The sequence below is a fragment of the Dama dama genome, chromosome 9 (assembly GCF_033118175.1).
Source record: "Dama dama isolate Ldn47 chromosome 9, ASM3311817v1, whole genome shotgun sequence".
In the NCBI taxonomy this organism is placed as follows: Eukaryota; Metazoa; Chordata; class Mammalia; order Artiodactyla; family Cervidae; genus Dama; species Dama dama.
This window is the reverse complement of record NC_083689.1, coordinates 10,621,560-10,646,225: the sequence shown is the minus strand read 5'-3', so window position 1 is coordinate 10,646,225 and position 24,666 is coordinate 10,621,560. Positions and strand designations below refer to the sequence as shown.

At 50.7% G+C, this 24,666-nt stretch overlaps 1 protein-coding gene across 1 annotated transcript in view; it reads right to left on the bottom strand.

Moving 5' to 3' along the window:
- CPAMD8 (C3 and PZP like alpha-2-macroglobulin domain containing 8) overlaps window positions 1-24,666 on the bottom strand; it is a 98,773-nt gene that overhangs the window by 38,603 nt on the left and 35,504 nt on the right. Inside the window, exons 15-22 of the mRNA XM_061149939.1 lie at window positions 23,886-24,058; window positions 23,150-23,299; window positions 22,614-22,775; window positions 20,556-20,698; window positions 16,895-16,957; window positions 13,592-13,823; window positions 5,622-5,775; window positions 5,076-5,206 (exon numbers count right to left, since the gene is read on the bottom strand). Coding sequence (XP_061005922.1) covers window positions 5,076-5,206; window positions 5,622-5,775; window positions 13,592-13,823; window positions 16,895-16,957; window positions 20,556-20,698; window positions 22,614-22,775; window positions 23,150-23,299; window positions 23,886-24,058 — 1,208 coding nt within the window. The remainder of the gene's footprint in view (window positions 1-5,075; window positions 5,207-5,621; window positions 5,776-13,591; window positions 13,824-16,894; window positions 16,958-20,555; window positions 20,699-22,613; window positions 22,776-23,149; window positions 23,300-23,885; window positions 24,059-24,666) is intronic.

Below are 24,666 nucleotides of genomic sequence, written 5' to 3'. Positions count from 1 at the left end.
GCACCCAGGTCTGCCAAGGGTGGGGGTCTCTGTCCCACCATCCAGTGCCTCCTCTGCCTCCCGTCCCTCACGGTCCTGCTCCCACCCCCTCCACAATGCCACCCAGTAGGCAGTTGCTTGTTCTCTTCACAGGGAGCACTCGAGAACCTTCCTCATGGTCCAGTGGTTGAGAATCCGCCTGCCAATGCAGGAGACACAGGTTCGATCTCTGATCTGGGAAGATTACACAGGCTAAGCCATGCAACATAACTCCTGAGCCAGCACTCTGGAGCCCATACATGGCGACAAGAGAAGCTACCGAATGAGAAGCCTGACCACTGCAACTAGAGAAAGCCCTCGCGCAGCAACAAAGACCCAGCCCAGCCAAAAATAAATAATTTTTTTTAAAAAAGGGGAGCACTCGAAGTTTAATGGGATACACCTTGTGGGGTTTCACCTGACCCGTGGGATTCTAACTTTTCCAGGTCTCCTTTAGCAGTGTCAGCAAATTGGTGACCTGGAGCCACTTGAGGTCAGATCTTAAAGTGTTAAACTTTGACCACTGCCGCCAGACAGCCTCCTGGGGTCCCGATTTCTCTGTGATGGGTCAACTCCAGACATCTGATCAAACATTACTTCTGGGCGTGCCTGTGAGGGCATCTCTTGAAGGAGCCAGCATTTGAATGGATGGACTGTGATGCAAATGGCCCTCCCCAGTGTGGGTAACCCCCAAACACTCCACTGAGGGCCCAAATACAACAAAAGGCAGAAGAGGGATGAATTCTCTCTCTGCCAGACAGTTTTTGAGTTGGGGCATCGACCTTCTCTGCCCTTGACGCTCCTGTTTTGCAGGCCTTCAAAATTGCAGACTGTGGATTTCTCAGCCTCCATGATTGATTTCTCAGCCTCCATGACCGTGTAAGCTTCGCAGGTGGTGCTAGTGGTAAAGAACCCGCCTGCCAATGCACAGGATATAAGAGACACGGGTTCGATCCCTGGCTCGGGAAGATCCCCTGGAGGAGGACATGGCAACCCACTCCAGTATTCTTGCCTGGAGAATCCCATGGACAGAGAAGTCTGGTGGGCTGCAGTCCATGGGGTCGCAAAGAGTAGGACACAACTGAAGCAACTTAGCACACATGACCGTGTAAGCCCGTTGCTTATAATAAATCTCTTTCTAGAGAGAGATTTATGTCCGATTGGCTCTGTTTCTCCAGAGAGCCCTAATACACCCACTGCTTGCTGGGTGACCCAGGGCCACTCACTTAACCTCTCTGGGCCTCTACTTGCCAGCATTGGAAGGATTGATGCTGAAGCTGAAACTCCAATACTTTTGGCCACCAGATGTGAAGAACTGACTCATTGGAAAAGACCCTGATGCTAGGAAAAATTGAGGTCGGGAGGAGAAGGGGACGACAGAGGATGAGATGGTTGGATGGCATCACCGACTCGATGGACATGAGTTTGAGTAAACTCTGGGAGTTGGTGATGGACAGGGAGGCCTGGCGTGCTGCAGTCCATGGCATCGCAAAGAGTCGGACATGACTGAGCGACTGAACTGAGCTGAACTGAAGATGGAGGGGATGACGGCATTGACCCTGATGTGAGGGTTAGGTGTACTTCAGACAGGGCTGGCGTCTTCTCGGTGCTACTGAACAGTCGGTTCTTGTTAGATCTTCTCATTGCCCTCCCTCCACCCCCTGCCCCCAGGCCTCTGCAGATGCTGCAGAGACGGCCATCATCCATCCAGGGTCTGTACTCATGAGTCCAGGAGGCACCTGTCTGGATCACGTCCACTTCCCGCTATCAACCCGCCTCACCCACACAAGCCACAACCAGAGGTCCCCGCTGAGCAACTAGTTGACAAATCTTTAGCGAAACGGCCCATGGTTGGCACCAAGAGGCCAAGCACACCCTTGTGGATGACACTGAGCCGTCACCAGCCGGACTGTCATCTCACGCCCGGCACACCTGACATGGAGTCTGCAGGCTACCTGCTCAGCCAAGGCTCCAAGGGGAGCCCCCAAGGGTCTGCTTGGGCCTCAGCAACCCCCTTACCAGTCTATCAGCTCAGTCTCTTGCTGGAAAAGAGGCTGTCACTGGACAGGGCCTGGCCATTGTAAACCCATGATGGCTATACAGTCATAAAAATGATTCATAACTCAGATGTCTATCGATGTTGTGAACAGATACAGTGGAACATTACACAACCATGAAAAAGGACGAGGCACTGATACACGCTACAATATAGGACTTATATGTGGGGAAAGAGTGTAGTTAGTAGGGCTAATACGAATATGAAAAACAGCAGACTATAGATGGGGCTTCCCTGGTGGCTGAGCAGTATCCACCTGCAACACAGGAGACGTGGGAAGATCCCCCAGAGGAGGAAGTGGCAACCCACTCCAGGGTGCTCGCCTGGGAAATCCCATGGGACAGAGGAGCCTGGCGGGCTACAGTCTGTGGGGTTGCAAGAGTCAGACATGACTGAGCGACTAAACTACCACTGCAATGTAAGCAGACCTCAAAAACATCACGCTAAGTGAAAGAAGCCAGAGAGGAAAGCCCTCAGAGTGTATGATTCCATTTACACTCAATGTTCAGAACACGCAGATCCCGAGACAGCCCTTCCTCTGGTGCTGAGCATGGCCTCTGACCATCCAGGGTCTCCTGGACACACCCCCACCCCAGCATAGCCTTTGAAATAGCCAGGGGGGCTGCTCCTGGCCACTCAGCCCTATGTCCTCTTCCAGCTCAACTCAGAGGGGACTCTGGTGCCAGCCTCTTGCCTTCACGCTGCCCTGGCTTTTAGTTGATCCTGGGTTCCAATCTCCGCTGCCTCTGTGCTTGAGCCAGCTCCCAGTCAGGTTCCAAAACAAGGTCCCTGAGAAATGTCACTATTATTATCTCTGGCAGGACTTTTCTGCAACCTTATAGCACATAACAGTGCTTCATTCTTATCTGTTCTAGGGATTTATCTATTCTGGACATTTCATATGTATGGGATCATACACTACGCAATCTTTTGTGTCTGGCTTCTTTCAGTCAGCATAATGTTTTCAAGGTTCATCTACACTGGAGCACAAATCAGTGCTTCATTCCTTTTCACGACTGAGTAATATTCCATGATATTGGGAACCTGTATCCCCTTGCACCATGTTTATTCATTCATCAGCTGACGGACATTTCCTAAAATGGAAAAGGCATCCCCGGCTTGTGTCCAGGATCCCCCAGTTGACCGTTATAAATGCCTGGATGACAGCGGCTCCCATTTCTGTAGCACTCAGGCCAGGAACCCAAGAGATGCCTTCCACACACACTCTCATTTAACTGCCCAGCAGTTCCCATTTGAACTCAAGGCTGTCTCTCCAGAGCCCAACTCTGGCCAAAAGGGTAGACCCCCTTTCACTCCTGTGACGCCCGCGAGGCTCTCCTCATGGCTCTGAACTACGTCGGCCTTCTTTTCGATTCTGTGAACTCCACTGAGACATGGTGGGGTGATCGAAGGCTCTCCAGCAAAAGTTCGAAAGGTCATAATCCCCTGAGCCACTGGGGAGCCGGGCGGGATGGCAGTGGCCCCTCTTCCACTCGACACAGCGCTCGTGATGGAGCAGCCATCACTTCCTCCCCACCACGTGCCTCTCGGGAATGGCCTTTCTGTTGTATTCGGCCTCCAGCCGGGTCGGTGGCACGTGACGTCTGGTCAGGGTCCATCGCGTAACAGAGCGAGTGAACCATGCACCCGGAGTTCCACGGTAGGACAAGATGGGAGAAGCCGCGCACCCAGCACTTCCTGCTTCATCAGTCTATTTCTCTAGCTCATGCTTCAGTCTTTGCACTGACATTTCAGGTCTTCTGATGCCTACATCATACCTCCCGTCTCCTAGAGCTGAGTGTACATAGCTGGACCAGTGGATGCTGCAGACACTGGAAACAGCTGAGCAGTGCGAGTGGGAGGAACAGGAGAATCCTTCTCTGTGCATCTTAGAAATTCCTCTTGCAGAGGAAAGAGACAAGAGCTCCAGGCCTCCAGGTCGGGCTGGCTGCTCTGGGGGCGGCTCGCTACCTCCTCGGATGGAGGGAGGGCAGGCTGTGGCTCAGGAGTGTGCACAGGGCTTTGCAGCGGGTCACCAAGGATTTCTGCATTTCCTGTCGAGGCCATCCCACTCCTGCTGGCTCGTGGAGACTGTATGCCTCATCCGATGACACACTGGTCCCTGAGGACTCCATCACGTCATGTCAACAAAGCTGGAGCAATGACCCGTCCGCCTCCGGGAGTTCCGCCCAGCTCGCGTGTGACTCCTGGTGCTGATGGAAACCATTCGTGCTCAGCTCCACCAGGACTGCAGCTGGGAGGGAGGGCAGCTGTTTGCAGCTGGGCCGCTGGGGAGGGGCAAACACTCGGGGCTTCAGCCCTTCAGCGGGGCCACCGCGTGCTCTCCAAGCAGCAGTAAACAGGAGTCTGACCAGAGCTCTGGGCTCTAAAGCATCCGAGCAGCCCCAGAAAAGATGGGGCATCGTTGTTCCCACAAGCCCAGCATTGTGAGATGCTGTGTGCATTCTCCAACCTCCCCTATGCTGTGGGGTGAGTGTGAGCACCCAATCCTACAGAGCAGACTGGGAATCAGAAGGCATTCAATGAGCCCCAAGCACAAGTGGCAGATCCCAGATGCACAGCTGAGAGGGGAGGCGAGGCGGGGGGGTTGTGGCGGTCTGGGCACCTCGGCTGGAGGCTGTGCCCTTCCCACACGGGCATTCCAAGGACAGCCGTCCAAATGCCGGGTCGCAGTCTCTACAATTGTTTATGATGAACGGGCAGCCAGGAGACAGAGGCATGCCACCCTCCACGGCGATCGACCCCGGGGATCAGGACACTTCCCTGCAGCCTTTGCGAGCCCCACATCCCTGCACCAAAGCCTCTTCTGCCACTTGAAGAGGGGATGGCTGACATGGTCCTTCAGCCCCAGGCCCCAGAGCAGGACTGGTGGGCGCTGCCCTGGCCCTGGCTCGGGGAAGGCCCACACAGCCCAGCCCCCACCTCACTGGGGAGCGAATCAGGCCCTGGCCAAGTGCTTCGAGCAAGGACATAGGCTTACCTCGACCATCACACTACGCCGGACATGGTCCCTTCCGATGGGGACCCTTCTGTCAGCGTAATTCTCCTCTGGGGGTCTGACCGACTTCCCATCCCGGCAGCAGCTCGTTTCTCTGTAAGCCAGAGCTTTGGCTGTGGAGATTTGAGTACTTGGTGCTGGTTCTCAAAACAGGACCCCATCCGATGTTCTTCTGTCCCCCATTCTTGTCCCAGGCTACCCAGGTATGCATGCATGCATATGAGTGCGCGTGATGCATGTTGCATATATGTGAGTGAATATATATGCATGAGTGCACATGTGTGCAACTGTTAAGTGCATGTGTATGCTACATTGGTGGGGCATTCTAAGAGCCTGGCTTCCCCCAGATGTGGCCCCCTACCTTTTGATCACTCCCTCTGGACTGATCCCAGCAGCTCCCCCGGTAGATCTCTTGTCCCTTGACCTCATGTTCTGCCCTACTGACCTTTTCCCCATGCCTGGATTCAGCACCTGGACCCCTTGGTGTCCTGGAGAGGGGAGATGTCCCAATAAGCACATGAACCTCACCTGTGATGTTGCTGAGACCCAGGTCGCCAAAGGACAGAACCACCCAGGTGGGCTCCGTCTCCCCGGAGGCCACACACGTCTTCTTGGTCAGTTGGCGTTTGCCAGGATGTCCGACAAACTGGATGCCCTTGGGAACTGATATCTTCATGTAGACCTGGGGAGGGTGGCAAGCATCCATGGTACCCAGAATCTGCACACCCTCCCAGCACACCTCACTGCCCACTGCATTCCATCCACCCTGGAAGCCTTCTCCCCAAACCACGCTCCCCATGAGAAACCCCCTTTGCATTTCTCATCAGAACCAACTACTCGGGCTTCCGTGGTGGTCCAGTGGTTAAGAATCTGCCTTACAATGCAAGGGACACCAGTTGGATTACTGGTCTGGGAAGATTCCACATGACACGGAGCAATTAAGCCTGTGTGCTGCAGTTACTGGGCCCACCTCCAGCAACTACTGATGCCTTCATGCTCTAGAGCCTATACTCTGCAATGAGAGGCCACCGCCATGAGAAGCCCGCATCCTGCAACTAGAGAGTAGCCCCTGCTCTTCCCAACTAGAGAAAGCTCACATGCAGCAATGAAGACCCAGCACAACCAAAAATAAACAAATGTTAAAAAAAAGAAGAACCAACTCCTCAACATTGTCCTGCTGGGAGCCCCCTGCTTCCCTCAATCCCCCACACCCTCCCTGGTCCAGCTCCCCTTGGAGACCAAGGTCGATTCAAGGGCTGCTTATCTACCTCAAATCCTCCCCAGCCAAAGGATAAGAGAAGCCACTCCACATGCAGGCCTCTCAAAGCACTTCCTCTGACCCTCTCTCCAACCATGGAGGTCCACTGCATTATAACAGAGCTTGGTGTACATGTGTACACACATGCGTGTGTATATGTGTGTGCCGTGCATGCACGCATCTCTGTGTGCACATCTACCTGTGGAGTAGGCATGGCACTGCGAGACACGAGTGCATTTGTGTGAAGGCGCGTGTCTCTGCATATGTGTGCACGCATAACTATCTACACGCATGTGTGCACACCACGTATCTATGTGCATGTTGTGTGTACATGTGTTCATACCCCTCGATCTACAACATGCTCTTTGCTGCCCATCTAATTGTCCAACAGTGGGTTCAGGTGCCCTCCTAGGAACTCAAGAGACAGATCTGAGCAAGACACATGAGTGAGGCCTGAGCCTTAGAGGCTCACTGCACCTAAGTCACATACACAGTCAAATGTGTACAAGGAAGCTTTACAGCAGCAAGTGTGAGAGTGTTTGAACACTGCCTACGGGCAGGCCCAGCCGGACCTGAGTGAGAACGGTTGGTCCATTCGGGGGCTCTCCCATCCCCCTCAAGACATCATTCTCCAGAAAGTTCTTCCAGGGAGGAAAGAAGAAATTCAAGCATCAAGTATTGATGTGATCCATTTTCCGGGTCCTGGGAGGAACCAACGGTCCAGGCTGAGGGGTGGGATCGGCCTGTTTTCCTGGAACCTCCAGACCAGCACATGGGAAGTGTGTGTGTTAGTTGCTCAGGCGTGTCCGACTCTTTGTGACCCCATGGACTGTAACCCACCAGGGTCCTCTGTCCATGGGGCTCTCCTGTTCCTAAAATTGAACACGTGGACACACCTGTTGCCCAGCAAGGATGCCTTCTTCCAGCCAACAAGCCAGCCACCAGGGCATGATCAGAGCTGAAATGGGTACCTGGGGGCCTGCCTGCAGTCCAGGAGAGAGCTTCCATCAGGGGCCATTCTGTGATTAGGAACCAGCCTACACTTACTCCAGCTTTTTGAAACTGGAATCCTGCTCCTCCCAACCACATGTGCTCAGCCATCCAGTCATGTCCAGCTCTCTATCTTTGGGACCCCATGGACTGTAGCCCGCCAGGCTCCTCTGTCCATGGGAGTCTCCAGGCAAGAACACTGAAGTGGGTTGCCATGTCCTTCTTCCCAACACAGGGGTTGAACTGCGTCTCCTGCATCTCATCTCCTGCCTTAGCAGGCAGATTCTTTACCGTTGAGCAGTGCGAAGTTCCCTCCCAATGATAAACTACATAAAAAGGATGAATGAAGGCTTCCCTGGTGGTCCAGTGGTTAAGAATCTACCTTGCAACGCAAAGGACACTAGGTCCATCCCTGGTCCAGGAAGATCCTACATGCTGCTGGGCATTTAGCCTCTGTACCACAACTACTGAACCCACTCACCTAGACCCTATGCTTTGCAACAGGAGTGGCCACCACAGGGAGAAGCCTTCACATGGCATCTAGAGAGTAGTTCCCACTGGCCATGACGAGAAAAAGCCTGCACACAACAATGAAGATTCAGCACAGCCAAAAAAAAAAAATAGATGAATGACAAAGGTCTGGGTCTGGGGGCCCTGCTCCCAGCTTATTGCCCTGAGCCCTTCACCTGTCTTCCTTGGCCCCCTCCGGGCCACCCACAGCCACTGCCGTGGTTGCTGCTGCAGCGGTTCTCACTCAGACTAACACACAAGCCTCCTCCCTCTTTCCTGCTTTCCCAACCAGAGCCTAAAATCCAGCCGGACTGTGTCACAGGCAGCTCTTGGGACAGACCAACCTGCCTTCTGCCCCTGTCACTTGCGTACACTGTTCCCTCTGCAGGGATGCCCTTCCAGGCCCAGTGCCCAGCTTAAACATCGCCCGAAGACTTCTCTGCATTCAGAGAAGCCAACCCTTCCCAGGGTTTTCTTGATTCCCTGTAGGCATATAATTTTTTTTTTTTTTTTTTTTGGCTATACCACACAGAATAGGCTTGAGAGATCTTAGTTCCTGGACCAGGGATCAAACCTGTGCCCCCTGCAGTGGAAGCATATAGTCCTAACCACTGGACCACTGGGCAATTCCCGACACCTAATGCTAACACAGATCTGCCCCTCAGTCCCTGGGGGACCTTGAACATAATGCTTCTCTGAGCTTCCCAGACGGGAATGATACCAGTAGGGACAAAGTAAGTGATTAAATAGTTAATCCCACTAGGGGACTGTAAGCAGAAAAAATACAGGAGACCCCGTAAGTTAACAATTACTCAAGAAAGTAGGGTTGCTTAACCACAAAACCAAGCAGACTTGCTTAGCCGCAAAAGCAGGCAACAGAAGCACAAGACACGCCCCCAAACAATAAAACATGTGGCGTGAAACCCACATCCTGCCCAGCGAGCTCACTAAGTCAGGACATGCTCTCCGCACACATGAAAAAACAACAATTTGTGGACCCAGCTCGACCATGTAGGGACAAGAAAACTCCCCTGCCCAGCCTGAAGGAGGAGCTGATGATGGAAGCATGACGTTTACTTAAAGACGACAAAGACTTCTTTGCCCCCTCCCCACTTTCCTTTGATTATAAAACTGGAGCCCAGTAAGTCCTTGAGGCATGGCACTCTCTTCTCTGCCTGCTTGTAAGCCTCAAAAGCATCCTATTCTAATAAGTCACTTCTTATCTATCACTTCACCTCTCACTGAATTCTTTCTGCACTGAGACATAAAGGGCCATGCTACCGGAGCTCCTCAGAGTCCCCACAATGACATCAAACCATTTCAGTTCCATCACGGTTCCTCCTTTCTCAGCCCATTTGTGCACTGGATAACAGTACAGGTAAAACCATCCACCCAGCGCCGGACACAGAGATGTGTGCCCAAGAAAACCGAGTCAGCAGTGTCAGAAGTCCAGGTTGAGCTCAGGCAGACCTCATGTCCTGGCATTCAGGTCTTCAGATTCCTGCACAAAGCCTGACAAACCTCGGAGACCTGGGTGATTGCTTTTGAGTGAATGAATTAGAATCACTAACATTTTACACCTGGGAATTCCTTTCTGGTAGCCTCTGGGTGTTCCATTTCTATTCTAGACCTGTGCTGACCATTTTTTTCCTACTTGGAATTTTCTTTCCATTAAAGACCCAAGAGAGGAGACATTTCTATGTGACAGTACATGATGTGCGGTTGTTCCATAGAGTCAAATAAGCATCAGAAAGCCAAATGCAAATACCAGGCTCAAAACTGGGCCACGCCAGGCAGAGGGCATGGGAGGGGTCCTTAACTGGCCTCGAGGCTATTATAAGGCATTCCATGCAGTAAGTTCTTGGGTTGATTTAACTATTCAGTGGAGGTATAGCATTTACAAAGGAAAAAAGGAATAAAGGATTTCATGTTAAGTTCAAGGTCACCCTTTGAGCCAAGACTCAGAGACTCAGAACAATGTTGTCCCCACTCTGGACCAGGCTCAGAAATGGCTCTGATACAGCATCTATGATCAGACTCACGAAGGAGCCTGAAACCTGCTCCCTCCCCCCGCCCCAGAGCAGCCTGTGTGGGCAGTGGGGGTGAGGAGCAGGCAAGTAGATCTCTCACAGCCAGATAAGGAAACAGAGACAAGCTGAACCAAGCTGAAGTCCAGAGGGTCTTCTGGAGACAGTGAGGCAAGGATGTGCTGAAACCGTAGCTGAGGTATGGGAGTTCTGCCAGCCTCCCACTCAGGACTTCCATCCCCAGCAGTCTTGACACCTTTCAGGTGGCAAATTCCAATCACTCCAGAAAGCCTTGTTTTTCAGGAAAAGTGGGTAGTGGTTGGATAAAATCTCTTGGTTTCTGGTGACCTTGGCCTGGGGCTGCAACTCACATCTCTGCCCTTGGTGGGGAATGTGTCAGCAGCCTTGGGAGGCCCCATTCACATGGGTAGGGCCAGCATGAGGTCAGCTGCCTCCCTGGGCTGGCTAGGGTGAGGCTGAGACCTACAGCCCCACCTCCATGCTGACCTGCAGAGAGCAGGCTTGCTCCCCAGCTGGACCCCGGGCCTTGCCCCCAACTCACTCGTCCATCCAACTGTAGTTTCAGCTCCCAATCCCCATCCCTGCGGGTTGCCCCTAACCCTGGGAGCCCCCCTCCCCTCTCTTCCTCCCACTCACCAGCCGATGTCCAGGCTGAGATGGTAAACGAAGGATTACAGAGGTGGAGGAGGATGCCCCTGCCCTCTTGTAGCCACACTGAGGCTCAGCCCCCAAACGCTCCTTCCCTATCCCGCCTCCACCTGATCCTGGTCCTCAAGACTCCCTCCACACTGTCTGCCATCTCTCCTCATCATCAGGGTCTGAAACCACCAAGCCCACCTCCTTGGGGTAGTGCTTATGGGTTGAATTGTATCCCTCCAGTAAGATATGTTGAAGTCCAGGCACTTCCCTGGTGGTCAAGTGGCTAAGACTCTGCTCCCAATGCAGGGGGCCTGGGTTCGATCCCTGGTCAGGGAATTAGATTTCCACATGCTGCACTAAGAGATCCTGCATGCCAAAACTAAAGAATCCACATGTGTGTGCGCTCAGTCACATCTGATTCTTTGCAACCCCACAGACTGTAGCCCTCCAGGCTCCCCTGTCCGTGGGATTCTTCAGGCAAGAATTCTGGAGTGGGTTGACATTTCCTCCTCCAGGGGATCTTCCCAACCCAGGGATAGAACCCGAGTCTCTGATGTCTCCTGCATTGGCAGGCAGATTCTTTATCACTGAGCCACCAGGGAAGCCCAAAGAACCCAAACGCCACAACAGAAAGATCCCTCATGTTGCAACTAAGGCCTGGCACAGCCAAATAAATAATTTTTTTTTAAAGTATGTTGAAGTACTAACCTTGGTACCTGTAAATGTGACCTCATTAGGAACTATGGTCTCAGCAGATGTCATCAAGTTCCAAGGAGGTCACTGCATCAAGCCTGCAATGTGGGAGACCAAGGTTCGATCCCTGGATTTGGACGATCCCCTGGAGAAGGGAATGGCAACCCACTCCAGTATTGTTGCCTGAAGAATTCCATGGACAGAGGAGCTTGGCAGGCTACAGGCCACAGGGTTGAAGAGAGTTGGATACAACTGGGTGACTAACACTTTCACTTTTTCTAATCCAACAAGACAGGGGCTCTTCTAAGAGGAAATCTGGACACAGAGTCTGTGCAGAGAAGGAGGATGATGTAAAGACACACAGCAAGAAGAAGCCCATGGGAAGACTGAGGCAGAGACTGGAACAAGGCCGCCACAAGCTAAGAGAACGCCATGGATTGTGGGCAGCTCCCAGAAGCCAGGAGAGAGGTCGGGGACTGACCATCCCTCAGAGCCTCCTTCTGGAGGAAGCCAACCCTGTTCATACTTTGACCTTGGACTCCAGCCTCCAGAACTGTGAAAGAATACATTTCCCTTGTTTTAAGCGCCCCGTTTCTGCTACTTTGTTACAGTGGCCACAAGAAACTGATATAGTAGCCTTTCCACCTCCTCTGAGAAGGAGTCACCTCCCCTCCCACTGTGGGCACCCTGCAGGCCCTAGGACTGGGAGAGTTGGAATAGCACCAACAAGGTCCATGGGACATCCACAATCACCATTCTTAGCAGCTATGTGGACCAACCCACTTACCCCTTTAACCACTGTTAAGACTCCTATCTGCTTGACATTTGTAGAAACTGACATACCAGCAGGTGGAATAACGTGGACAAGGTCAATCAGTTTTTTTCAGTAGAAATTGAGATTCAGAGTGCCTGCTCTGGGCCCACCAGGATTCCTCACTTCTGTGCTGGGGTCAGCACATGTGTGCATGCTAAGTCACTTCAGTCAAGTCCAACTCTTTGTGACCCTATATACTGCCCCCTACAGGCTCCTCTGTCCGTGCGGATTCTCCAGGCAAGAAAACTGGAGCGGGTTGCCATGCCCTCCTCCAGGGATCTTCCCAACCCAGGGATTGATCCCATGTCTGTTATATCTCCTGCACTGGCAGATGGGTTCGTTACCACTGGCCCCACCTGGGAGGCCCACAACCTGACCTAAATCCAATCCATCACCTGTTTCTGTGAGGCCAGGGAGCTAAGAATGGTTTTTACGTTGTTTTTTTTTTTTTTTAATGATTAGGATGAAGAAGGGAAGCTTTAAAAAAAATAATAATAATGATATTGGGACCTCCCTCGTGGTCCAGTGGTTAAGAATCCACCAGATGTCCAGGTGGCACTGGTGGGAAAGAATCCTCCTGCCAATGCAGGAGATGCCAGAGACATAGGTTCAGTCCCTGGGTGGGGAAGATCCCCTGGAGTAGGAAATGGCAACCCATTCCAGCGTTCTTGCCTGGAAAATTCCATGGACAGAGAAGCCTGGCGAGCTACAGTCCATGGGGCCACAGAGTCAGCCATAAGTGAGCACACATACATACATGCATGTTGCAATGCAGGGGACACGGGTTCTACCCCCGGTCAGGGACCTAAGATCCCATATGCTGAGGAGTAGCTAAGCCCACAACTATAGAGTCCATCCACTGCAGTGAAAGATCCCACATAATGCAATGAAGACCCTGCATATGGCAACTAAGACCCAACATAGCCAAATAAATAAATTAAAAAGAATTACATTCTGTGATATATGAAAGTTAAAGGAAACTCAAATTTCAAGTATCCAGAAATAAAGATCTTTGGGAACACGGCCAGGCCCATTCATGGGCGTGTTATCTGTGACTGCCTTCCCGCACAACGGCCAAGTGTAGTAACTGCAACACGGACCCTCTGGCTGGCAAAGATTGAAATATTTACTATCTAGCCCTTTACAGAGAAGGTTTGCTGACCCCTGACTCCATGTCATTACATATGACACTCATCCACCCAAAGCCCCGAGGGGCCTGGAGTCAAGGACAGTGGCTCCATCTCATCTGTCAACCTCCAGCCCCGCCATGCACTCCCACCCACAACCTGCCCAGGTTTAGACGGTGGGTGAAGCAGTACTTGATCCATCCAGCCCTGGTTTCACTAATGTTACAGATGCTAACCCCACAGCCCCCCTAGATGACTGCACCTCCCCCTGCCTACCCAACATCACAGGTACTGTGCCCCTCAAACCCATCCCCCTCCATGACTCTCTCTGCCTCCTGACATCAAGGATGCCGCCCCCTTCCCGCCTCCCCCGCCAGCTGGTAATGGGAAAGGCTGTTTACAGAGGACGGGTCTGGTACCTCAGCACAGGTATCCATGTAGTTGTAGATGCTGAGTGGGATCTTGGCCTGTTCCCCACGGACCACATAGGGGGGCAGCGTGAAGTCTACGAAGAAAGGCTTGAAGGTCTTCAGCAGAGTGGGCTCAGCAATGCCCAGGCCCCTCCCGGGGGACAGACCCACCGCCTCGCCCACCCAGCTGGTGATGGAGTCTGGGACCTGCACGCTGAGTGTCTCCTCGCCAGACGGATCACTGTGGAAAGAAGGGCAACCATGAGCTGTTATCCGGGGCTGTGAGGCAGCAGCCCAGCAGGATCTGAGGAATCCAGCAACATGGCCTTGGGTTTCAGGGAGATGCCTGGCTGTTCCTCTCTCCTCTACCTGAACTCTCCATCCCCTTCCCAGAAGCTGGACCCAGGTGGCCTCACTGGGTGATGGGACACTGCCCTGCAGCATCTGGGCATCCATCCTTGCCTCTGTGAGGGTCACAGGTTGTCACCATGGCACCAATTCAAGCTCAGCGTCTTCCATCTGGAAAAATTTTCATCAGCTCCGGATGGTCTTAGCTAACTGTTCTGTGTAAGCCGAATGCCAGCCAGCCAACCAGCCACCCACCCCAGGGAACATCCACGCTCCCTGGCCTGGCCTCCCTGTCCCATCCACTCCTGTGGAGCCCTGCTCCCGGTCTGTGTGACTTTTCAAGCCTGCTGAGGCCATTATAAAAGCTTCACCTGGGCTTAAGGAGAGCAAATCAGTAATCAAAGTCTCCCCAAAAAGGGAAGCACTGGATGTGATGGCTTCACTGGTAAATTCTATTCAACATTTAAAGAACTCTTGTGCACTGCTGGTGGGAATGTCAAATGGTGCAACCACAGTGGAAAACCATATGGTGATTTCTCAAAATATTAAATACAGAATTACCATAAGATCCAGCAACTCCACTTCCGGGTGTATACCCCAAAGAATTGAAAACAGGGTCTCAAAGAAATATTTGCACACCAATATTCAAAGAAGGATTATTCATAATAACCAAAAGGTGGAAGCAACCTATGTGTCAACCAAAGGCTGAATGGATACACAAAATGTGGTCCGTCCAGCGACTTCCTTGATGGTCCAGTGGTCAAGATTCTGAGCTTCCACTGTGGGGAGCCTGGGTTCCATACCCAGTTGGAGAACTAAGATCCCACAAGGTGCACAGTGAGACCATAAAAAAAAATTTTTTTTTAAAGGGGTCCATCCATACAGTGGAATGTTATTCAGCCTTAAGAAGAAAGGAAATTCTGATACATGCCACAGTGTGGATGCACTTTGAGAACATCATGCTAAGTGAAATGAGCCAGACACAAAACAACAGTTGTATGATTCCAAGTATATGAGGCCCCTAGAGCAGTAAGATTCACAGGGACAAAAAGAAGAGTGGATGCCAGGGCCTGGAAGGAGGGAGGGGTGGGAATTAGTATTTAATGGGCGCATCGTTTCAGCTTTGCACGATGAGAAGCGTTTTGGGGATGGGTGGTGGTAATGGTAGCACAATGATATAAATGCTCTTAACGCCACTGGGCTGCACACCTAAAAACAACTAAGATGGTAAACTTTATGTTAATGTTATTTTACAAATTTTAAAAATTAGGAAAAAAAGAGCTAACTAATCCTTGCCTGGGCCCAGCAAGAACCTCCTCCTTAGTCTCAGATCCACACTCTCCGACTCACCCTTGCTCAAGCCAACAAAGGGAGAGAGAGCCCCTCCAATGCCAAATGCCTCCCAGCAACGCTCTGGGGCTCTCCACACCTACCATCACAGCCCACTCGGCCTTCACACTCCCTGCCTCCTCCTCTTAGCCCCTTCTGCCTCTCCGAAGCCCCGACTCTTGCCCCCTTGGGGCCCACCTCCTGGACTCCTTTACCCCTTTCTTGTTTATCCTGTGGGATTCAGCTTGGGCTCCACCTGCCCTGGGAGTCTCTCCAGCTTCCCTGAAGGGTCCCTGCACTTCCTCCCAAGCCCCGGTCCCAGCTCTCCATGAGAACACTGGCCCTCCTGAAGCATGAAGGCTTTAAGGGCATAAAACATAAATTCTGTGAGTGAGGGGACTCTCTCTGCCTTGTTCAGGTGCCATTCTTGGTACCAAAACACTACTCACTGCCTAACACAGTACCCTAAACACAGAAAGTAGATACATTTCTACTTTGTGTACATCTCTGATGATGGACAGACAGCACATCTTCAATATGGACTTCCATTACAAAATGCAATAATCAGCAACCTGGGCTTCCCTGGTGGTCCAATGGGTAAGAATCTGCCTGCCAATTTCAGGGAACATAGGTTCGAGCCCTACGTCGGGAAGATCCCTAGTTCGGGAAGATCCCACAGGCCATGGGGCAACTAAGCTCGTGTATCACAACTACTGAGCCCAAGCACCTAGACCCTGCATTGTGCAACAAGAGAAGCGGTCACAACGAGAAGCCTGCACTGCAACTAGAGAGTAACCCTCTTGCAGCAACAGAGACCCAGCCAAAAATAAATAATAATAATAAAATTTTTTTTAAAAATCAGCATCTGTTCTGACCAGCAGGGAAGACTGCCCATAATGGGGACACACACATCAGTGAGGGCTGCCTGAGAAACCCCCGATGTGCGCTTGGTCCTGTGCTAAGCATGTGCCTTGGCATCTCATGCTGAGAAGGGGACCCCAGCTCAGCAGTAGGTCTACCCACTGGCCCCTGAGGTCTGAACTTTCATGCCTAACTGGTTTCCCAGAGCAGGTCACCACTACCTTCTGACTCTAAGCATCGAAAGAAAATGCTTAGAGTCACTGGTGTTCTGACACTAAGCACTGAAAGAAAAAAACCAATTGCAACTGGCAAGAATTTGGCAGAGCGCTGCTGCTTCAAGGCAAGTGGAAAGAGAAAACAATGTAGAAAGGAAATGTGCTGAGAAAAGCAGCCTGTTTGGCGGGCAGGAGCCCAAGTCCCCTGAGGAGTGAGTGGGGGTTGGGGGGGTAGGTGGGTGGAACTGAGTTCATGTTTCAGGGAACTGTAATCATTTTAATGAGCTCGTTATATAAACACAGTGGATAGAGTTACCCCAAGAGGGAGTTGTAAGAGGCATGAAGCCCTCGCATTTCATATTTCATGGGCAGATGTCCGAGGCTGCACTGGGATTTGGGGCTGACTTCATAGCTTTGCGTTTTATGTGTTAGAAAAGGATGCCCAATGGCTTACTCAGATGTTGGTGTCCAATCTCCAGGCAAACCCACTGGGAACAATCTTTCATGAGTGCCTTGAGTCAGCCCACAAAGGCAGTGAAGGAAAGAAATCTTACTGTACCTGATGTTGAGACAGTGCCAAACCCATGTTTCAGGGAAGAAGGTTCTTTTCCTCTTCTCTGCTCTACGAAAATTTTTTTAAAAAGAAATGATTAAAGTTCCATAACTTTAATTCTGTTACTTGGTAAGTTAACATTCTACTTGATTAGGCTATAATATGTTCATTCTCTCACCCAACACGTCAATATGCTACCCGGTTTATTTAATTCTCTTACCTGGAAAGGTTAGCATTCTACTTTACAAGGACATGACGTGTTAATTCTTTCACCTTGCAGAATTTTAGTCAACATTCTACTTGATTACAGTTAGAAAAGTGAGGCATCGAAGGCTTGGCAGAGTCTTGCTAAAATGACAGTGGCGCCTCACACACTGAACTTGGAAGGTAAGAAGGGCCACAGGGACCACCCGGTGTCCTCTCCTTTGTTAATATCCCTCCCTGGGTTTGCCACATTTTTCTGCATCACTACATGGAACTCTTCCCTCTCCCCCACCTCCTCTGTGCTTTCATTTTTCAGTTTCTTTTTTTTAATTAAAGGATACTTGATGCTGTGTACATTTAGATTCTGGTGTACATCAAGTGATTCAATTATATATGTGTGTGTGTGTATTCTTTTTCACATGCTTTCATTCTTGGTTTATCCTCAGAAGCCTCAAGCCCATATTCCTCAGGGACTGTTCTATTCTTTAAAAAATAATATTAATAAGCCCTACTTGACATTTGGCAAATCTTCTCGAGATTAAAAATGCTCATGATCCCTTTCAACTTGCCTCTCTGAGAGATGAACACTGAAATTAACCACAGACACATGTGCAAAGACAGTGTGGTTAACTGCAGCACTGTGAGAATTAACTAACAGCCAGAATCTTCATCAATAGGGCATTTGGTTAACCAAATGATAGTACATTTACACAACAGAATATTACATGTCAGTGAAAAGGGGTGAGGTAGGCACATATGTACCGATATGGAACGGTCTCTAAGGTTTATTATTGACCTAAAAAAGGAAGGTAGAGAACAGTATTATAGTATCCTCCCAGTGTGTGTGGTTTTTTTTTTTTTAAAGTCCTGTGTATACACTTTGGAAAAGACCCTGATGCTGAGAAAGACTGAAAGGAAAAGGAGAAGAGGGCAGCAGAGCATAAGACGGTTCGATAGCATCACTGACTCAATGGACAGGAACTTGAGCAAACTCCAGGAGATAGTGGAGGACAGGGAAGCCTGGTGTGCTGCAGTCCGTGGGGTTGCAGAGAGTCAGACACGATTTAGTGACTGAACAACAAATTTACACAGAAAATTTCTAGAAGGATAGTTAAGGAATTAGTAACCATTTTTGCCTCTTAGAAGGGAAAGGAGGATATACCCTTTCATACTCTTTGAAAAAGGAATACACCCTTTGTATATATGAAAGGATACACCCTTTCATGCTCTTTGAAAAAAGTTTAACCACATGCATCAGAAAAATACCTTGTCTTCAGAATAAGGATGCATTGTGTGTGTTAGTCACTCAGTCATGTCTGACTCTTAGCGACCCCATGAACTATGCCCGGCCAGGCTCCTCTGTCCATAGGATTCTCCAGGCAAGAATACTAGAGCGGGCTGCCATTCCCTTTTCCAGGAAGGATGCATTATCCTTACAAAAAGGCATAGACACTTGCTTTTTAAGGCCTTTATTACGCCTTTCTGCACTGGAATTTACAATTGCCTCTGTGGTTTGGGGTTTAGAGGCTGCTGGCAGACCCACTCCAGGCCAAGTTCTCAGGAGGCATGCACATGGGAGGCTCTAGTTGCCAGAGAAGTGTCTGGCTGAGGGATGCCCAGGAGCCAATATTCCACCTCCTTCACTCAACCACATCTTGGAAATGCCTTTGCGTGGCTCCAGCATACCGTAGGGGGAGCCTGATCTGTCCATGCCATGATGTGGAGTTTGAAAACTAGGACCCTCGTGGGGTTATCACACTCCTGCTAACTGTGTGACTCGGGCAGGAAGAAGCTGGAGGGTGCAGGTACCCAGGAACTGCAGAGGAGGCTAGGGGATTGGGAAGGCTCAATCCTTCCCAAGGATTTGGGATTGCGGCAGAAAGGGTTTGAAGGAAAAAGACTATCATGGATAGCCAACCGCCCTCCCCAGGGCAGATCCTCTCGGTCACTTCTGGCTCAGAGCAAGGACTGAGGAGTCTGTGGGCCACCCTCAAGGTCTCCAAAGAGACCCAGTTACTGAGGCACTGATGACCACCAGACCCCATCCCTGGCCCACTTGGTTCTGGGCCTCTCATTGGATAAGCTGGCAAGAGAGGGTGCATTCAAGGCCTGCCTTGCCTTTCCCAGCTTCTGCACCCTTACATCCGGAGGGGGAGAGAGGGGGCAAGGTCTGCAAAACACCCTCTCCCTTCCCTAGTTGGCTGGCTGCGACCTGGAGCTGAGGAGCTAGTGGGAGAGGCAGAGAGAACAAAGAAGGTGGGAAAGAAGACAGTGAGTGATGGAGGAACAAAAGAGGGGTACAAAGGGAGAGACGTGAGAGAAGAGGAAACATCACCTCCCAAGAAACAAAGCTTTCCACGAGACAACACACAAAGCCACAAGTCCCAGAGGCAGATGGGAACTCTTTTCTCTCAGTAATTGATAAGTTAGCAAACAGACAAGGAAACAAACATGAGCAAGGATATGGAGGATTTGGGTACCACTGTCAAAAGTGCACATAGAGACTCCTATACCCAATGACAGGGGTTTGGATATTCTTTTCAAGTAGATGTGAGCATTTACAAAAACTGACCATATAGCCAGTCTCTAAAACAAAAACCAGGCAATGGATATCATACAGACCATGTTTGTGGGCCACAAGGGATATCATACAGACAATGTTCATTGGCCACACTGCCCATCTGACCCACATTTATGAAACACATAAAGGTAGTAATTTTTTAAATTACTTGAAAATTGAAAACATACCTGGGCAAGTCACAACTCAAAAAGGTAACTATTCCACAAGTTACAACCTATTTGGAACCCAGCAATAATAGAAACAATTCCTAGCACAATTTAGATGCAGCCAAAGCAATACTCTGAGGAAAATTCATAACCTCCAAAAGGCTTAAATGCTTGAGTTAAAATAAAAAAGGCTGAAAAACTAATTACTTTGGAGTCTAACTTCAAAAGATAAAGAGTCAGAAGGGAAAGGGAAAGAGAGAGGAAGCAAAGGAAGGAGGGAATGGTGGGAGGGAGAAAGGGGAGTAGAAAGAAGTTTCTAAGCAGAGTCTTGGAATGAGAGGACCAAACTCCAACTACCCACCCTGCCCCAATTCTTCTGTCCCCAGGCAGAGCTACTCCACTGTTACACCTTCTTCTCTCTTCTGCACCCCCACACCCCCAACCTCAAGCACGTGGCTGGGGGCGAGAACTGGGCGGGAGAAGAGTCAAAGTGCTTACTGCTCCAACCTGCTGGGCCAGTAGAGATTCTGGCTCCCTGGGGACACTGGACAATGTCTGAAGATGGTTTGGGTTGTCACACCCAGAAGAAGGGGGCTGTTATTGGCATCTGGTTGGTGGAGATCAAGGATGCTGCTCCGTACTCTATGGTACACAGGATGGTCCCACCACAGAAAATGACCCAGCCTCAAATGTCAACATGAGTTTAGACAACCCTGCTCAAGGTGATGGCAATTACCTGGGGGGCTGTCTGGAGGACACTGCTGCCATCAGGCTCCCTGTGTGGGGCTGGAAGGCGGGGACAGCCTCATCAGTGTACAAGCCGCCATCCTGCCGGTGGTTTAGGCTCACAAGATCTGTCATCACCACCAGTCCTGTTTCCTAGGCAACAGACAACGCCCAGACCCACAGTGGGGAAGAGGATATGGTGGCTCCAGAAGTCACTGGCCCAACACCGCTGCTGCGTGGCCCTGGGGGAGTCAGTCCTCTCTCTAGGCTTGGTGACACGGACTAAGAGGGACCTGAGACCAGGTGACCATCCGGGGCACACCAGAGTTGGGGTCAGAATGTCTGTGGTCTAGGCTCAGAAGGCCACATCTCTTAGGATTCTATTTATATGAACTGTCTAAAACCATGGGCAGATCAGTGGTTGCCAAGGGCTGGGGGAGGGTGGATAGGGTGTGACTGTTGATGGGGACGGGATCTTCTTTCGGGGTGATGAAGATGTTCTGGAGCTAGATAGAGGTGCTGGCTTTCACAACACTGTGAGTGTACTAAATGCCGCTGAATTGTTCACTTTAAGATGGGTTAATTGTGGCTTCCCTGGCAGTCCAGTGGGTAAGACTCTGTGCTTCCAATGCAGTGTGGCACAGGTCTGAACCCTGGTCAGGGAACTAAGATCCTATGTGATGTCCAGCACAGCCAAAAAATAAAGAAAGAATAAATTTTTTTAAATGGGTTAAATGTCTGCTATGTAAATTTCACCTCAATTTATAACAAATCAATTGGTACAGTGCCTAACCAGACCCAGAACCAATGACTGTGAGTTTCAGTTATTACTGTTGTAATATACATATGTATTTAATGGGCTTCCCAGGTAGCTCAGCAGTAAAGAATCCACCAGCAATGCAGGAGATGCCATTTGATCTCTGGGTTGGGAAGATCCCCTGGAGGAGGGCATGGCAACCCAACCCAGTGTTCTTTCCTGGAGAATTCCATGGACAGAGGAGCCCGGTGACCTACAGTCTATAGGGTTGCAAAGAGTCAGACACGACTGGAACAACTGAGCAAACATGCATGCACACATTTGACATAGCAAAATGTTTACTGTGGCACCAAGGTGGTGGATCTACAGGTGTTTACTAACTTACTTAACTTTTTATATTTTTGAAAAATTTCCATAATAAAAATGGGAGGAAAAGGATGCCTTTTTTTTCTGTTTTGGCTGTGCCATGCAGTTTGCAGGATCTTAGTTCCCCAACCAGGAATTAAACCTGGGCCCTCAGCAGTGAAAGTTTGGAGTCCTAACCACTGGACCACCAAGGAATTCTCAAAGATGCCTTTTAAATGATTTAAAAATGGGGATGAAAAGTGCCCTCATGCATTCAAGTGGAGACCACCAGAATGCTCATGTGGGCTGAAATGATGCTTGGGTATACTGCACCCCCAGCAGCTCCCCGGTCCCTGGAGCCAGGAAGGAAGGGGATGGATGTGAGCTATAAATGTCAGCAAGGGTAAGGCTGCCACCTGACAACCCAGCACCCACACACATCGTGAAGTTTTGCATGCATGCTAAGTCTGCTTCTGTCGTGTCCGACTCTGCAACCCTGTGGACTGTGGCCTGCTAGGCTCCTCTGTCCATGGATTTCCCAGGGAAGAAAACTGGAGTTGGTTGCCATATCCTCCTCCTGGAGATCTTCCCGATCCAGGGATCAAACCCACATCTCCATGTGTCCTGCACTGGCAGGCGGGTTCTTTACCACTCGCGCCACCTGGGAAGCCCTTGTGAAGGTTTTCCTTCCACCAAAGCACTTTCAAGATCATGGCTCCAGAACGATGTTCTAGTTTGCTCCAGAACAAAGTTGAAGTTATCAATGAACACTCATTCTGCTCTCATCTGTTTTGCAAATTGGGAAGGTCTGCCTCCAAGCTTCCACTGGGGAGAATCAAAAAGATTCTGCAGCACTCAGAGTTTGGAAACTTCCACCCTGACCCAGCTCTGTACCCCGAGACTCTTTGTTTCAGAGGAAGAAGAGCTCAGAAGGGGACGATGGGGTTCAAGACCACCTCTCCTTACAGCGAAGGCAAACCCGGAATCCTTGGTGATGCCCCAGGGCCACAGGAAGATAGAGGAGCGACGGCGTCGTCGGGCCATGAGCCCAGTCCACCAGAAGGGTCCATCCTCCCTGGACACTCCAAAGATATCGGAAACATCATAATCTTCCAATTCCCGGAAAACCTACAGGCAAAGGGCGACAGGGACTGGTCAAATGAGGGTTTCTTTTCAACCCCAACTGTTCTGGCACACTCCCATCTCAATCTCCCCTCACATGGATCACTGGGAGTCAATCTTAGAGGAGATAGGAGTTGGGGCATTAACCCATTTTAAAGATGGGCAAACTGGGGCTGAAGAGGTGGGACCCGGACAATGTCCCATTGGATTTGACTCCAAGATCTTTCAACTATACCCAAGCAACAACAGGGGTGGGGTTTGCTGAGAATGAACCCAGCGGAGAGAGAGTATTTGGGTTTATAGGGATTGTGTTCAGTTAATGAAAAGGAAGAGACCTCCATGCAGGTGCCAGAATGTATCATCTGAGGGCCCCAGTTCACCTGGGCGGGAGTCAGCCGAAACCCAGACCTGAGCAGGTAAACGCTCTTGTCAACTGCAGCAACACACACACAGCTGCCCCTTGCAGCCTTGAGCCGCAGGTCGACGACTTCCCCGGGTTGGGTCTCATTTGCTGAATATGTCAGTGAAACCTGGACCCAAACACAGCAGAAGAATCAGGAACTTGGCCAAACTCTCCAGACCCACCCACCCTTTCCATCCTCCGAGGAGAGTCAGGACCCTGGCTTTGCCACCCCGGTGAGGACAAGGGCGGAGGGTTGGATGACAAGAACTAGGCTGGTACAACTGGCACATTCTGTGCAGAAGATGGGAGTGGGGAGGGGTGGGGAGATGGGTGGCGGCAGAGGACATGTTGCAGCCAGTTTTGGAAGGTACATGGTCAGGGCACGGGAGGCTGAACCAGGTTTGGGGGACCTAAGTGGTGTCCCTTAGGTCTGGAGCCCAGCAGGGACAGAGAACAGCTGCCCACTTGTCCTGTGTGTATGAATGCAATCCCATCTGGGTGACTTCTGGAGGATCTCCCAGTCAAGATGCAACTTAGATTTCCTTTATTCCTGAAGGTAGGACAGTCCTTACAAGTCCTGCCTGTCACATCACCTGGAGTCTGACTGGTGACTGTCCACAGTCCGCCCCAGCCTCGACACCCTGGAGCCTCCACCCCCGATGACACTTACCTGTCCTCCTCTCCCTCCCCCAGTTTGGTTTCCAGTACCCTACCTGGTTTTCAAAGAAGGTCTCCACAGTAAACTGGAGGCTGTCGGCCACCCCTTCTCCATTCTCTCTGACGTAGAAGACCAGCAGGCGGCCAAGGGGGACCATGCTGGGGGTCACGGCCAGCTGGAGAGAGGTCATGCACACGCTGACCTCTGTTGCTGGGGCTGGAGGAGGCTCTAAGATAAGCGAGGAGAGACATGAAAATGCAGCATCTCACAGTAGGATCAGCAATATCCCAGTTGCCAGGCTTTACCACGGGGGTTACCATGGGGTGTAGCACGGGGAGGTGCCAGCCCAGGCCAGGCCCAGGGCAAGTACTCCATGGAAACTCACGTTCCCTGTTATTTCACCCAGAAAGGATGATAAACCCAGGAGGATGTGGGTGCACAATGTCAAATGCCCTGATCAGGCCAGTGGTTCTCAGCCAGGGCAATGCTGATTGCCAGAGGACATTTGGTCATTTTTGTTGTCAGAGCTTGGGGATTTTACTGGCATCTAGTGGGCAGGAGCCAGGGATGCTATTCAACACCCTAAAATGCATAGAACAGCTCCACAGAGAATAACCTGGCCCCAAACATAGTAGGTCTGAGGGTAAGAAAGTGGCTTAGAATCAGAGAGACTCTGTTTGCCTGTCTCCCTATCGATCATCTGTCTATCCACCCAACCGTCCATTCACCCATCCGTGACTTTATCTATCCATCCATCTATCCATTTATTTATTGATGCTTCTATTTATCTATCCATGAAACTATTCATCCATGACTATCCTTCCATAAATTTATCT